Genomic DNA, 16,542 nt, shown 5'->3' on the forward strand with positions numbered 1-16,542 from the left:
CATGTATTAATCATGGAGCAGTCTGCTTGGGCTGAAAATAGCGCCTAGCAACCCAGAAAAACTAAAATGCGGCGGGTATGTCATGTGCGGCTGCTCGTTCATGCGTGACGCAGCACATGGTCCCTTCTCACATTTTCCTTTTCTGCCATGATAACTTTCCCCCGGCTCAGGGGTGACGGCGATGGAGAATCCTGATGTTTACATGTGGAATACTTGAATTGTAAGCGTTGCCTCTTCTGAGAAAGTTGTTTGTCCGTTTTAAACTTGGGAACTATTTGCTCATAGAGCCCACGTTCCCAACCGATCTCAGAAGGCAGCATGCTGTCACACCCACTGAGTTCAGGCAAAGTTTGAAATATGTGACTGTGAAAAAAAAGTCTGCTTCGTGAAAGCGTTGATAATTGCCATTTGTACCAGCTGTCAATCACGAGGATGAACCGATGTACGCTGAAGCAGTTGGGAGCAGTTACTAGTTTGATCAACAAAAGAGCTTGAATTCAGGGAAAAAGCTAGATAATAAAACCTAAGCCAAAGATTGTCTGCTGCCTGCCACTGTCACACAAGAGCCACAACTTCTACATGATGGTATCCTTGGCAACGCTCTCACATGTATGTTTGCGGGCTTCTTAGGAATCAGACCAGCAGGCTAATAATAGTCTGCTCCGTGTGTACAGTAGAGTCAGAGAGTATTAGTACACTGATATCTTTTGATGTTGTTGGCTGCACTCCATCACATTGGATTCAAAATAAAGACAGTGACTATGAAGGGCTGATTTTCAGCTTTACGCATGTTTAAGGGAGTTCACACACACACGCTTGTTAGTGTTGGAGATCTGCACTGATTCTTGATGATTCAGTTCAAAGTAGCTAAAGACCATAAAACACAGAAGTTATCCTTGAAACTTTGATTTCTTCAACATTCAACAACTAAGCCACTCTGTTGTTTCCTTGATACAAGATTGTGAAAAACATAAAACAACAAAGCACTTAGAATAAGAAGAGACCTGTATCATGCAAGCTCGTCATCATTGTACATAAACACTTATAAAAAAGTACATTCACTCTAATTTTCACTTGGAGCACAGCCGAGGCAGAGACTTGAATTCTGCTTCTTAATAAACCTGAAGTGTTGTTGCCACAGCCAAACAAACTATTTTGTGCAGAACTAGAACTGGCACCAATTCAACAGTCAGTTTTTTTAGAATTGGTATTTGACAAATGTATTAAAAAAAGAACACGAGTCCATAACCCGAAGACGAGTAAGCATATAGTACTTCTGGTGTCTTTTGTTTAGACAACGTTTTCCTTTAGAATGACGTTATGGTGAGGTTTCTGATTTAAGGTCTGGAATCAGACGCAAGTAAACAAGATTTTTATCATTTTTATTTTTTTACTATTACATAAATGATATCAGTATATACCCCGCTAGTACTAATCAAAAGTGTTTTCAGATTTTAAGTGGCTTACAGTACATGCCAATGTAACCCACGCCAAACACTAGTCTGCATTAAGTTGGAAGCAATGTTGGAAAAAAGACGGTGATGTTTATAGCCAAATCTTGGCTATTTACTTTTGACGATTTTAATTTAGGCTTTACATATTATAAAAGTTATGTTAATATGATGAAACTATCCAATGTATGTTTGCCATAGCTCTTATTTTCTATCATTGTCCAATGGAAATATCCAATCGCTTTGAGTTAAGGGAGCTGGGGCAATGCTACAAAAAAGCCTCTATTGTGATGCATGTATTAACATTGTTGTTACTTGTCTTTCTACTTTCTGCACCTCAAACTTCCCGTACGATCAATCTGATGTGGATATTAGCAACCTGATATAAAAGCTGAAGGTCAGCACTGCCTTTTTTTCTTATGTCTATTCAATCCCAATGTGCAGAAGCACAAAGCCCACACACACAGAAAAAAACCAACTGTCCAGACCAAACCAAGGTCAGATCAAGCCATGAAAGACTATTATATCACCTTTTTGTACAGTAGTTCAAGGTAGCACGGATATACCGCGGGTCTGTATCTTCTCTCTGAAAAGACGATTATTCAATTAGTTTGAAGGCTTGGCTTCTCAATGCGTCATACTATACTCGGTTGGTGTTTTTTTGTTAAATGAACTCGTCATTTTATGTTAAATTAAGCATTCTCTAATCTTGTTTTGAATGAGTGTTGATGTTAATGGAGCTGCTTTGATGCAAGAAGAACATCTGACTTGATATGACAAGTAGTGCAGAGGACTGGGAATGTAAGAAGAGCAGATTATAGAATATTATATTAGATAAGTATGTTTCCTGGTTGGACTATCAAAGAAAAGCCCTTTTAGGAATTTAAGTTGTACATCACTGCACTTATCAACAAAAGCAACTATCTTCATTTGTAAGAAGACATGTCTGAGACAACTGAAGAAAGAAAGCATTGTTACAACACCGAAATGTTTGTCACTCTAAAGTAGGACTGTGATTTTTCTTTTTTAGTCATACATATTTTTTTATCCGTTTTGACAATTTACAGGGTTTTTTTTAATACTCATTTCATAACTACCCACATGCAAATCCAAAAGATAGATGAAATAAGTCTGCATAGTCATGACATCATTATGAAATATTTCGAGATGTATTTCAGTAAGCCACTTTTCAAGGTTTAAATGATTATAAACTCAGCCACCGTGGATTTGTCTGCTTGTCATTTATCTCTCTCTTTTCCTCTCCAACTTTCTTAAAAAGACGTATTTCTGTTCACATCTGCTTTGAACTGGTCACTTTTTATTTTGTTCCCACTCACCCTCTATTAGCCTCTATATAAATCCATACCTCTCTTACCTTTGAGCAGGACACAAATGTTGATGGTTTGAATCTATTCAGCTGTACTGAGCACTATCCTTAACTCTCCTTTTCCTCCTCTCTGACAGGTGGATGGACCAGCAACGAGCAGCCTGTGGAACTCCTAAAACCAGGAGCACTCAACCATTTTGGTACGTTGTGTGTGTGTGTGTGTGTGTGTGTGTGTGTGTGTGTGTGTGTGTGTGTGTGTGTGTGTGTGTGTGTGTGTGTGTGTGTGTGTGTGTGTGTGTGTGTGTGTGTGTGTGTGTGTGTGTGTGTGTGTGTGTGTGTGTGTGTGTGTGTGTGTGTGTGTGTGTGTGTGTGTGTGTGTGTGTGTTGTGTGTGTGTGTGTGTGTGTGTGTGTGTGTGTGTGTGTGTGTGTGTGTGTGTGTGTGTGTGTGTGTGTGTGTGTGTGTGTGTGTGTGTGTGTGTGTGTGTGTGTGTGTGTGTCCACTGCATTTGAACTGACTTATTTCGGTCTGGTATAAAGTGGTTCAGTGATGACGTATGTTCGTAGGCCGCCCGGAAGTTATCACCGCAAGAGCTCTCGACAAAAATCAGTGGAATTCTTCCATTTGATTTTGGAATATTCCAGAAAATAAGGTTTAAGGCAAACAATAGCTACATATTTTATAATAGTTGAAGTGCTAATGCAACCACAAGAAATAAACAGCTAACATAACTTCATGTCAACATAACTAAGATAAGATGGACTTTTATTAATCCCTCGTGGGGAAATTGTTTCTCTGCATTTGACCCATCCTAGTGTTAGGAGCAGTGTGCTGCCATTTTGAACGGCGCCCGGGGAGCAGTGTGGGGAACGGTGCCTTGCTCAGGGACACCTCGGTAGCACTTGGTCTTGCCGGGACTTGAACTGGTGACCTTCCAGTTGCCAAGCCAAGTCCCTATCGACTTCGCCACCACCGCCCACTAAAGCTGGCTAATGTTCAACAGGATGTAGGGTAAACTCATTTTGTCCCTTAAGACAGCGGGGTATTGACCATTAGAACAAAACTTGAAGATCTTGTATGCCGTGGTTAACCACAGATCACAGTCACAAGTTGGGTATTTACTGATGTATTTTATGTTTCAGAACAAAACGTGAAAATCCTACTCAAACATTTTAAAAGTAACATTGAGGGAACCCAGAAGTGCTAACATGCCAACTCATTTCTGGGTTTTGGTCCAATTACTGCGCCACTCTACAGTATCTTTACCAGTACTGAAGTCTGTAGCTTCCCTACTCAGCTCTGAGTGAGAGTTTTCCTGAGGAGTGGTCGATGCAGTCATGTCTTTGGTTTACTGCTGCGTGATGCACAACGGCTAATTACAGAACATCAATGCTCAATTGGGGATTTGGTGATAGCGCGTCGCCTAGCTGACTAATGTACGGCTCAAGAACACACCCTGTCAGTGTCTGTTTATGAGCAAACTTATTATTTACTCCCGAACATGCAATCATGTCCACCAGCTGACGTCGCACATTGTTTTTAGTACATGGCAATGTATTATTCAGTGGCCGGCTCCTTTTTAGCATTCGCACCGCACATGCCAGCGCCCACGAAAATGTGCACGTGCAAAGGAGACATTTTGTTGGAACTTCACGCTCTTGTTGACAGGAACGAGGGATGATCACGCCACATCAGCATGTCATCAACCCACAAGCGGTATGTTTGTCCCATGTGGCGGGATGCAATGCTGATGCAGCACTGATGTCACTGATATGGTTGCCAAGGCCTGGAGTCTTAGCCTGCTAATAGCATGTTTCAGTGCTTCAGTGACACACTGCACAAACACACAGACCAACGTTTGCGCAGATAACACATTGGAACATATGCAGGACGTGTAATGTGCTTGGAATGATTTGGGTTCTATCTGATTTATTGTCAATTCAATCCGTTAATGCTATTTTATGTTCACAAGGAGCATTTTTATGGTTTTTACACGTGAATGCATCTGGCATTTCATAAACATATTAACAAATAACATTAATATTGAGAGAAATATTGTACTGTAAGTAGGACTGGTTATTCAATAGAATGGATTTCATTAGTCTTCTCTGCTTTTGTTCAAATGTATACAGTGACTCACTCGTCAAAGTGATCAAATATCCCTCTCATATATTACAATGATCAAAAACAGTATGGACAAATTGTATTAACAGTTTTTCAAGTATCATTTGCACCAGTACTTACACAATATCAGATTTTCACTACATGATTGTCAAAAATCAAAATAGAAAAATTATTTCAAAATCCGTCATGTATTTTTTATTCTGTTAAATGGTTGTTTTTCAAATTTTTGGCAAATGATTTTGACTAAATATAAAAGTGTAGGTGAACAGAAATGATTTCTGAAGCGCTGTACATATATCATTCACATGACATTAATGTATTCTATTAAAAATGATTATCGTCAAAAGTTTCATGTCCCATAAAAAAAGACTTTTTCCCAATGTGCAGTATAGTGAAAGGCAAGGTTGCAATTTAGTATGACTCAAGTTGAGTTCACTGAACTAGCTCGTCACTGTGTACAGTCATATCACTGGACTCATTAAATACGACTTTAATCATTGTGAGTTTGCTACAGCCCTAATAATAACTAAATGCTACAAATGCCTGCCAAAAAAAGGACAACAGCATTTTATTGGAATAAGAACAGTACAATGCTCCATTAACACATTCGTGAGATGTGTTAGAATTAATTAACCGGGTGCCAAGAGCAACAACAACACTTCCTGTGAGCATGGTTCTGTTTGTCCTATATTGTGAAGTGCATTTAAACACAGGAAGTGATACGGCAACAATGGCGATAAAGGCTGGTAACCTTAAAGTGCATTTTCGTTCAAAAGTAGCTGATCAATCGGAATCAAAACTAGGAAGAGAGGAGGATGATGATGATGATGATGATGATGGTGGTGACAGCTTTGGGAGCATATTAAGCAGGATGACAGGTTGGGCAGGAGGAGGTTCTTTAAGAGGAGCAGAAGACAGCACCTTTTAGGAGTCACCTCCACGCTTGATGTCAATGTGGGTTTGAGCATCTGTTTGTATCTGTGAATGCACTCGTGACATTAGGAGAGTGGGAGTAAATGAACGACAAACACGTGTGTGTGAGTGTGTGTGTTTGTTGGTGTCTGTGTGTGTTTGCCACGTCTGTCCATCCATCCCAGCATTAAGCCTAAACTCAGCTCTTTTCTCCCCGAGCCAAAACAGCTTTCTCCCACTCTGCACAAATTAGCAGCAGCCCACGCTCCACTCACACATAACTGTCAGAGCACAGACACTGCAGGGAGTGAGGAGGAGGAGGAGGGAGGGGAAGGTGAGAGAAGTGATGAGGAAGGAGGGAGGCAAATTGGGAGAAGAGGATGGGAAATGAAGTGTCAGATAATGTAGACCAGAAGTGGTTTTGCTATTCTATCCACGGCTTCTTTCATCAGTGTGCGCCGTGGGCAATCGTCAAGAAACGTGACAAACGTCTTTTTTTACTTTTTTAGCCTTAATGCTTTGTGCGCACGTCCACTTTCTGTCTGCAAAGCGCTGATATTAAGGCTTTGCAGAACACGAGGCGGCAAGGGATTGGAGTGGAGAGCTGTTAACACGGGAAGTGGCAGACCTGTTGGCTGCCTTCTGTTTTCCTGACTGAACATCCTATCTTTATTTAGAGTTGTCAATTATCCATGAGCACTTAAGAACCTGAGAGAGGGAGGTGTAGGTAAAATAAATGCAATGATAGAATGGATGGGTGGTGGTGGTGGTGGAGGGGGGAGGTGGGTGCCGTTAGGGATAGAGGAAGAGGAGGAGAAGAGCAATTTGAAGAGAAGAGAGCCGAGGAAAAAAGGGGGATGAGGAAAGGCACATTATGCAAATACCAGCAGAAGCATTACCATTTCAAAACTCTGGAAAGGAAGTCGCTAAAAGTGGAGGGAAACGTATTTTTGGACTACGCCTAATTCACTCTCTGAATTTCTCTTTCTCTCACTCTAACACTCATCACCATCCCTCTCTCTTGCACTCAACTCCCGTCTGCTCTCTCAGTTCTCTACATGTGATTTCTATTTCTGTGCTCACTTGGCCTCTGATTTCACATGTTCAGTCTGAATCTTAAGCTAGACTGTACACTCAGTGGCCACTTTATAAGTTACACCTTTCTCATGCAGGTGAGGATTTACAGACATCTCCATCTTGAATTTCAACTAGGGTTCTACAGAATAGTTTTATGCTTGATTCATAACGTTGAACACTCATTCTAAATCAGCATTCTACGGTGGCCGACAGGTGCAAACTTGTTAAAACGGCACAAAACATCTCCATTATGAGACTGCACATTCAAAAAAGATGCAAAACAAGGCAAGTTTATTTTGCCTCGTTTTTTAAAGTGGAGCGTGTTTCTCGCTCTGAATTGTTTGGGCCATATTAACGCTTTAGCACCTGTCTGCCACTTTAGTGTAAAGCCTGTATTTCTGCAGAGTTTCAGAAATGTCAGACAGAGTAGGCTACACTAATATTAGTAGTATTACTATAATATGTGTAGGATTAGAGTTAGGTTTCAGCCTAGGATTGTTTCCGACTCTGAAGTAGTGAACAAAACGTTCCCCGTAATGCCCAAAAGTTGTTCATTTCTGATGCCATGTCCAAAAGTTAAGCATTTTTGTTGCGATCAAAACAATTGTTTGCTCCTGCTTCCCGCACAAAATAAAAGGGACTCAGTGATGATTTTATTAATTGAAGACGTTAGCTAAACGTTATCCAAAGAATGATTTAATCAAATTTAAGATTTTGTTCAAGGAGTTCTTTATTACCTTTCTAGGACAATGACATATAACATTCAAAGCTTCATTTGATAAACCTCAATAGAAGTTCAGATGTGAAAAATAATGATATTCAGCTCAGCCATTGATTAATCATGTTGCTTGAAGATGTGATTCTAGTCCACGTCCACAATAGCATCATAATTATTGAGTGCATTTAAAGATAACAGATGGAAAACATGAAGAGAAGCGAGTGGAAAAGCAGCTGAATGGGGCGAGATGTGTTCCAGAGGACAGCCGTCTGTAGGTCACCATGACCGCGCAGAGACACTTGTCTGCCGGCCAGACCCCCGCTGCCCCCCCACCCCCCCCTCACAGGAACATGGGGTTTGCATGCCCGTGTGTTTGTGTGCGTCTGAAAGCTTGACCTTAATCCTGACATTTTAAATATGTGTGTTTGCTCTGGTAATGTAAGGAAACATGCTCAACACAAGGATTTTGGGAGTTTGGCAGGCACACAATTTGATACAAACCAATATTATTGTCACTGACTGTGAATTTGCCAGAATGTGGCGAAAACCAAATTGTAATTTTATTGGGGGAAATTCACCATATGCATAACATCTTTGTGAAAAAGAAATGTTTATGCAGACAATATTATCTAAATTCTTATTTGTCACAGCCTCTGTAACAACCAACATCATAGTGGTACTTTGTTGTAAACGACTTACCTTATCTTTGATGGAAATGGAATCAGGTTTTGGAGAATCAAAACACTAACGGTATCGTTACTGCTAAAAATATTCCCGCTCAGAAAACGTAGTGTCCCTTGAGTCAAGTTCTTTAACTATCATATTTTGGCTTCAAATGTGTGTCAAGTTCTTATTTTTCAACATAGTTCAAATGAAGCATTAAGCATGGATTATCATAACAGAATTATGGATTAGAATTTCCAAGCTGATGCGGAATTCCAAATGTGGCCGATACCAATCCCTATCAGAGTTGGGTGTAACGCGTTACAAAGCAATTTGTTTTGTTACAAAGTAACGCGTTACTGTAATAATATTACTTTTGTCGGTAACGGAGTAATGTAATGCGTTTAGAATTCAGTAATCACACTACAGTTATCAACATTGCCCGACACGCAATACTTCGTTACTTTTATAAAATCAGTAATCACACTACAGTTAGCTACTAACATACAGAATTACTAGATTCTCCCTTTGACAGACGAGAGGGATTTCCGCCACAGGTTTATATTTACGTAACATTTGCGCGACTTGGGCGTCCACATGCAGTGCATAAACATGGCTGAGTCAACAGTGATAACTTTTCGAGGGATGGAGGTATGCCCATTATTTTTGAGTTTGTCCGAAGAAAGGACAGGAATGTGACTGTGAGGTGCAAACTCTGTCCAGGCCAGAAGCTTTTATCCACTGCTGCAAACACAACGTCAAACCTCAACAAGCACCTGCAAAGACTACATGCTAACGTGAAGCTAATAGCTAAGGAGGACCTCCGAATCTAGAGTGAGGATGTCTTGTAAAGTAACGAGTAAACAGCAAACACGCAAAGTTATATGATGAGGCCCCTCTAGTGCTAGTGGAGCCTCGCAGCGGCGAAAACTGTGGCACGCTTACCCCTAGATTCCACCGGGTCCGTCTGCGGCGCGTTGCGACTGCGCCGCGGTTTTGGTCCGGCCTCCTCCGGCGTCATACCCTACCGGGCGCATTTCATGAGCGGAGCGTCTTGCCTGCCGGCTCGCAGTTTTTGTTGATTTGGGCATATTTCCTGGACAGGCTACTTTGTACAGACAAAGTTAATAATAATTGTAATATCCCAGTTATAAATGACATGAATCAAAGATGTTTTGCTGTATTTTAGTGGTAAAAAAATGCATTCATCATCATAATTATTCTATATATATAATTTACACAGTGCCTGTAAACCGGAGGAGAACACTGGCATTTCCTCCTACTTGAAAGACTACGGAGGGATAGGGTCTGAAAAATGAGTTTGTGTGTGTATGTGTATATATATATATATATATATATATATATATATATACACAGTGGGGCAAAAAAGTATTTAGTCAACCACCAATTGTGCAAGTTCTCCCACTTAAAAAGATGAGAGAGGCCTGTAATTTTCATCCTAGGTACACTTCAACTATGAGAGACAGAATGGGGGGAAATAATCCAGGAAATCACATTATAGGATTTTTAATGAATTAATTGGTAAATTCCTCGGTAAAATAAGTATTTGGTCACCTACAAACTCCACTATGGCCAAAACCAAAGAGCTGTCAAAGGACACCAGAAGCAAAATTGTAGACCTGCACCAGGCTGGGAAGACTGAATCTGCAATAGGTAAGCAGCTTGGTGTGAATAAATCAACTGTGGGAGCAATTATTAGAAAATGGAAGACATACAAGACCACTGATAATCTTCCTCAATCTGGGGCTCCACGCAATATCTCACCCCGTGGGGTCAAAATGATCACAAGAACGGTGAGCAAAAATCCCAGAACCACACGGTGGGACCTAGTCAATGACCTGCAGAGAGCTGGGACCAAAGTAACAAAGGCTACCATCAGTAACACACTATGCCGCCAGGGACTCAAATCCTGCAGTGCCAGACGTGTCCCCCTGCTTAAGCCAGTACATGTCCAGGCCCGTCTGAAGTTTGCTAGAGAGCATTTAGATGATCCAGAAGAGGATTGGGAGAATGTCATATGATCAGATGAAACCAAAATAGAACTTTTTGGTAAAAACTCAACTAGATGTGTTTGGAGGAGAAAGAATGCTGAGTTGCATCCAAAGAACACCATACCTACTGTGAAACATGGGGGTGGAAACATCATGCTTTGGGGCTGTTTTTCTGCAAAGGGACCAGGACGACTGATCCGTGTAAAGGAAATAATGAATGGGGCCATGTATCGTGAGATTTTGAGTGACAACCTCCTTCCATCAGCAAGGGCATTGAAGATGAAACGTGGCTGGGTCTTTCAGCATGGCAATGATCCCAAACACACCGCCCGGGCAACGAAGGAGTGGCTTCGTAAGAAGCATTTCAAGGTCCTGGAGTGGCTTAGCCAGTCTCCAGATCTCAACCCCATAGAAAATCTTTGGAGGGAGTTGAAAGTCCGTGTTGCCCAGCGACAGCCCCAAAACATCACTGCTCTAGAGGAGATCTGCATGGAGGAATGGGCCAAAATACCAGCAACAGTGTGTGAAAACCTTGTGAAGACTTACAGAAAACGTTTGACCTCTGTCATTGCCAACAAAGGGTATAACAAAGTATTGAGATGAACTTTTGTTATTGACCAAATACTTATTTTCCACCATAATTTGCAAATAAATTCTTTAAAAGTCAGACAATGTGATTTTCTGGATTTTTTTTTTTCTCATTTTGTCTCTCATAGTTGAGGTATACCTAGGATGAACATTACAGGCCTCTCATCTTTTTAAGTGGGAGAACTTGCACAATTGGCGGCTGACTAAATACTTTTTTGCCCCACTGTATGCTATATATGCTCTGAACGTTCCACTTCCTGCCTGCCCGATATTACCTTACAGCCCCTACACACGGCGGCGTGCGTTGACTCTTCAACGCTTCTGTCCATTCACTTTGAATGGGGTGACGTCACATTTCGCCGAACTGCATTGTGGGAGCAAAGCGTAGCTTCTCTCGCGGTGCTCGCTGCACAAGTAGAGCAATGTTCTACTTTTGACGCTTCGACGGAGGCGTCAGCCAATCAAATACCGCTTATGCAAATCTGCCAGTACAAGCGCTAGCCAATCAAACCGCGTGTATGCTGGGAGAGCCAGACCGCAGTTCATTTCCTCATATGCCACAAAATGGACGAGAAAATAATCGTAGCGGTAGGGAATCACCCGGTGCTTTATGATCAGTCCCTGTTCACCTACCGGGATACAAACCGGAGGAGCCAGGCATGGAGGGAGGTGGCAGAGACAGTGGGTGAAACTGGTAGGTTTTCGCCTGTTTGGGGAGTTTATATCCAGTTTACTTCGTTTGAATGGACTCGCATAGACTGTATTGTACTGTATTTAGCCAGCATGGAATGTTGCGTAAAATAGCACCATAGACATTAATGTCATAAATGTTCATCATATAAAGTGTGACATGAAAAACCTTTTATGCAATTGACAGGAGAGATTCATGTGATTAGTTGTTGGTCGCGTTGCTCGCGTAAACTCCCCAAGCTCAAGACACACCCACTGCCAAGCGGCAACGCACGCCGCCGTGTGTAGGGGCCGTTACGGCTGTGTCACGTCGGAAAATAGACTTCAATCCTATTTCGAGCGGAGCCCAGCGGCGAGACGCTTCTGGGACGCTTCTGAGCCGTAACGCAGCGCATCTATATAGCACCCATTGACTAGAGTGGCCGCGATCCTTGCGGACGCCGCGGCGGCCGCAACGCACCGCGGACGGACCCGGTGGAATCTAAGGGTTACACTGTAGGTGCGCCGCATTTGCGCTTCAGATGAGGCTCCCTCCGCAAAATGAAGCACCCTCCGCAGTCTGCGTGATCTGCCTGTAGGGAGGGGCGGCCCTGCGAGTAAAGTAACGACTAAAGTAACGACTAAAGTAACGACTAAAGTAACGACTAAAGTAACGACTAAAGTAACGACTAAAGTAACGCGAGAGTAACGAAGTAAAGTAATATATTACTTTTAAAAAAAAAAGTAATATGTAATATATTACTTTTTTTTAAAAAGTAATATGTAATATATTACTTTTTTTGAGTAACGACCCCATCTCTGATCCCTATATTGTGCTGTTTATGCATACATTCCCAAAAATAACTTTTAATTCTCTTTAGTCTGCTTTACTCTTACCTACTAATTGAGAATATTTTAAGTACAAACACTGCTTGACGTTTATTGCGTTTGATTCTCAGTGCCTGTCATAATCCAGTTTTTTACTTTCTATCAGATGTAGTCTCAATTCAAGATTGAAACACCATAACCTTCTGAATAAAGTCCCAATGACAGACACAATCAGTACCTGCTTGACATACCACTTTTCCCTAACGAAAGATAACCTGTTTACTATACACATGCTCACCAGGGAGCCTACACAAGCCCTTGGGCCCCGGTGCCAGTTCCCCAGATGGGCCCCAAAAGCCCCCTACCACCCCCACACACTCCCTGACCTGGCATGGATTCCTCTGCCTGGTGCCAGTTTGGTGTAGGCAGGAGTCGGTGGGCAGCTGCTTCTTTTCTGCTCTACACACAAAAACACACACACAGACACACACAACCATCTCAAAGTTATTGCCCAAGGGATCTTTCCAAACGGTTTTCTTGAACTTTTGATGAACTGTAATATAATCTCCGGCACATTGCTTTATCTAACCTCCTGGAATCAGTCTTTTTATTTCTCTTTTATATTACATCTTACCCTTTCAAAAAAGTGAACCTCCTTTTTAAATAAAAATGGAAATGGACAACACCACTTGTAAAAGGCACTGAAGCAATAATGGTTAAGGGAGAATGCTTAAAAAGTTGTGTTAAGACAATGTAAAGCTGTCGGAGAGCAGAGGTGACGTCAGGTGCGATGCTGAGAGAAAGATTGGAATTATAAAAAGAATACAAAACAGTGCCCCAGTGCCTACTTATATCTACAGACATAGTCTGGGGTGGTGGCCTTCATGTCAACCCCGTTAAAGACAGACACACTCTTCACATTTGGGTCTCAGAAAGGATGGCAGAGTGCTCCAAGCCAGACTTGTTTTTATCTTCCAGCAGAACAGGCAATACCTTAACCTACTTTGTCTGCATCAGTGCCAGTAACCTGACAGCTATAACAGGTTAGAGAGAGAGAGGGGGAAAGAGAGAGGGGGAGAGAGGGAGGGGGAGAGAGAGAGGGAGACATTTCTGTTAATTTGCTGTGGTTGTCCAACTATCAAAGCTATTGTTGTTGGAGCGAGTAAGAGCACACAATCAGCATTTGTTAAATGATTGGCTGTGAAAACGAATGACAAATAACCTAACAATGTTAGAATGATTGGATACATAGGATTCATATTACAATAAAATCAGGCTTCAAGTTATAATTTATTTACAAATTGTTAGATCAGATGTATTAGTTTGAGATGTGTGAGTGATGTAATACCTAGACACTGTTCATTCAAAAGAACAATGGAGCTCTAGAACAGGTAAGCCTAGAGTGTGCAATGGCATCAGTCATATCAGAATTGGAGAGTATTTATTTAATGAAAGAAGAGTTAAAGAACAACTTTGAAAGTTTTATGCAATGGAATATAATTTGAGGGTCTTCTCAAGTCTGACTTCAACAGGTTTGATTGACAGATTCTTTATCCAATAACCTGCCAAGTATTTCTTACAAATGTCTGCCCTTTAACCATTTCCATTGTAAAAGATAAGCAATATCTTCCTATATGCCTGGTGGTCACACATTCATTTGCTTGTTGTCAGAAACTAGGTGGAGCTCAAAGCTTGTTGATGCACATGGTTGATAACCTTATTATACGATAACATGGCGATGATGCAACACAGCAAACATGAACGCTTCCTCAATTTTGGACTCTGCTTCTCAGTTCCCTCAAAGGTCACCAATGTGTGAACATTTAGGAATTGGTCAGAGCCGTATTGAATAAGTCACGGGAAAGCTTTGCACGGTTGAACTTTCACCTCGCCAAGTGAATCAACTTATTACAACAGATCTTGACTTAAATTAAACATTTCATCTGAAAAGACCCAAATATAAATGAAGGGGTATTACCGTTTTGAGAAACCTAGTAAAAAATGAACTTGTTGTAATAAACAAGCATATGTTTTTAAAGCTAAGATTCCCTTAGTTGGACCGTTTGTAAATGTGCTCTGCTTGTTTATGTTCAGTTGTAAAGATATACATACAGATGTTATGTTCATTTGACTCTGTCCATGTTTTAACCTTTCACTTCCTGTCAAACTTGCTTGTTAATGCAGAGGTCTGTTTAGTAAAGGCTTTTAAAAGCCCTAGCAAGACCTAATGAATCCAGAGGAGACCTCTGGAAGCTATCTAATATTGATGACCACTCCAGGGTTCAGACCTTGTGCTTTCGCGTTTGCATCAGGTTTACTAGCTTCTGGCCATCAACACCACCATGACCAGAGGTTGGCCCTCCTCTGTCCGGGAAGAGGAGTTCATTAAAGCCAAGCCTGGAGCCTAATGGCTACAGCGTGGACATCAGTGATAGACTGCATTTGACCACAAACTCATTTAAGAGAAGAAATAAACCATGGTTTTCCGACTAAAATGCTTCAGACTCTAAGTGGGCTGAACTTGCAAAGAAGTCGCTGCAAAGAGACTTGGGCCTTCCTATAACTGGGAACATAAGTTCAAGAGTAGACTGTATGCCCTTCAATTTCTGATGAAAGTAAACATATCAACATCAAGTCTCCACAGGTAGACATTACATCAAACACAGTCTTTTGTTATAGTATGAATCCTGGATATTTTCCTTTCATGACTTAGCTGAACTCATCCTTTTCTTTGGATGCAATTCTCCATGTATACCTCCATTTACCGTCTTTACTGTCTTGTAATAAGGCTAATTTAAGGCAGGTTACTATTTTCTGCTCTGGACCTAAAGCAGTTGTAGGTATAGCATTAGTGCACAGGGGGTTTCCTGTGAGCCATGTGATTTAAAGTGCACTGGTAGCAGTATGGTGAGCTGACATGGCTCATAAGTTCAGTTCAGCATGGCTGACAGCTAATGGCTCAGTCTGCTACAAACTGGGTGCAGACTGGGAAGCATTACCAATGAGACGGAAGGAGAGGGCGTAAAATATGAATGAAGGGAGCTCCCCAAAGCTTCTATTCTCACCTCGTCTGGTTTTTAGGAAGCTGTTTTGATTCTATATGACTCACTCCTGGTCTCTGTATTTTTGTAGTGCTTCTTACCTCAACCAAATCAGATTGGCTGCATGGGTATACTTGATCTGAGGATTGTGTAAACTCTTTATTGTGGGTGTGTGCACATGTAGGTTTGTATGGTATAGAGATCACTACCATATCGTTTTTAGGCAGGTATGAAACCAATCAAATAAAAGTAGAATGCATTTAGCTGCATTTGCTTATGCGCCTTTGTTATGCTGTTATGCATAATAAAGTGATAGAGGGATGGACATTTCAAACATTTGTTTGTTTAGGTATGAATTAGTGGAAGAATTCTAGTTTAATTCAGTGGATGAATTGGTCACTTTTCAAATTCAAAGCTTAAAGGTGGGGTAGGTAATTTTGGAGAAACCAGCTCGCGATCGCTAGAATTTGAAAATACACAAACGGAAAATATCTGCCACTTCCTTACAGAGCCTCTCCTCCAACACACATGAACGCGCACATGACCAATGAGGGCACGAGATAAGTTTGTGCACAGATGGAAGGCTGACAGGCAGGTAGGCCATCCAGTTATTTTAGCCGGGCCGGAATGATTGGTCGTGCTTTTTACAGCGCCATGGCTTCCACAGATGACATTTTTTATTTATTTATTATCAAAGCACTTAATATATTCATTGCTATCGGGATGTTAAGAGCATTCCATGGAATATAACAAAAAGTGTATTTGAAATAAATTACATACCCCACCTTTAAGTAAAAACAACGTTGAAGTGATAACTTACATTTTTTAGTTCGGTCAGATCGAGGTAAGATCTTGTTCAAACCACAACCAACGAGACCTTTACCATGTTTATTTGTGCTTTTTAAAGAAAGGGCTATAAATTAAGTAGTACTTCACAATTATGTTCAAGCGATCCTTAGCATGTCGCTAGCAAACTGCATTGCAACATCTCTACTGGCTGGAACATATTTGTACACTATACAAAACTGCTGCCATTTCTACTAATAAACAGAGCCCAGAGGGACAGCAGCTATCTTCTAAAGATGTTACACTATACTGTTGCTCACTACAAAAGAGTTTATCGCCAGTCAGCC

The 16,542-nt window shown here is 41.2% G+C and overlaps 1 protein-coding gene across 1 annotated transcript in view; it reads left to right on the top strand.

Annotated features, from left to right (window-relative positions):
* Positions 1–16,542, top strand: part of hdac4 (histone deacetylase 4) — a 200,068-nt gene that overhangs the window by 92,412 nt on the left and 91,114 nt on the right. Inside the window, exon 3 of the mRNA XM_034208775.1 lies at positions 2,916–2,978. Coding sequence (XP_034064666.1) covers positions 2,916–2,978 — 63 coding nt within the window. The remainder of the gene's footprint in view (positions 1–2,915; positions 2,979–16,542) is intronic.

Source organism: Gymnodraco acuticeps, unplaced genomic scaffold (assembly GCF_902827175.1).
Source record: "Gymnodraco acuticeps unplaced genomic scaffold, fGymAcu1.1, whole genome shotgun sequence".
NCBI classification, from domain to species: Eukaryota; Metazoa; Chordata; class Actinopteri; order Perciformes; family Bathydraconidae; genus Gymnodraco; species Gymnodraco acuticeps.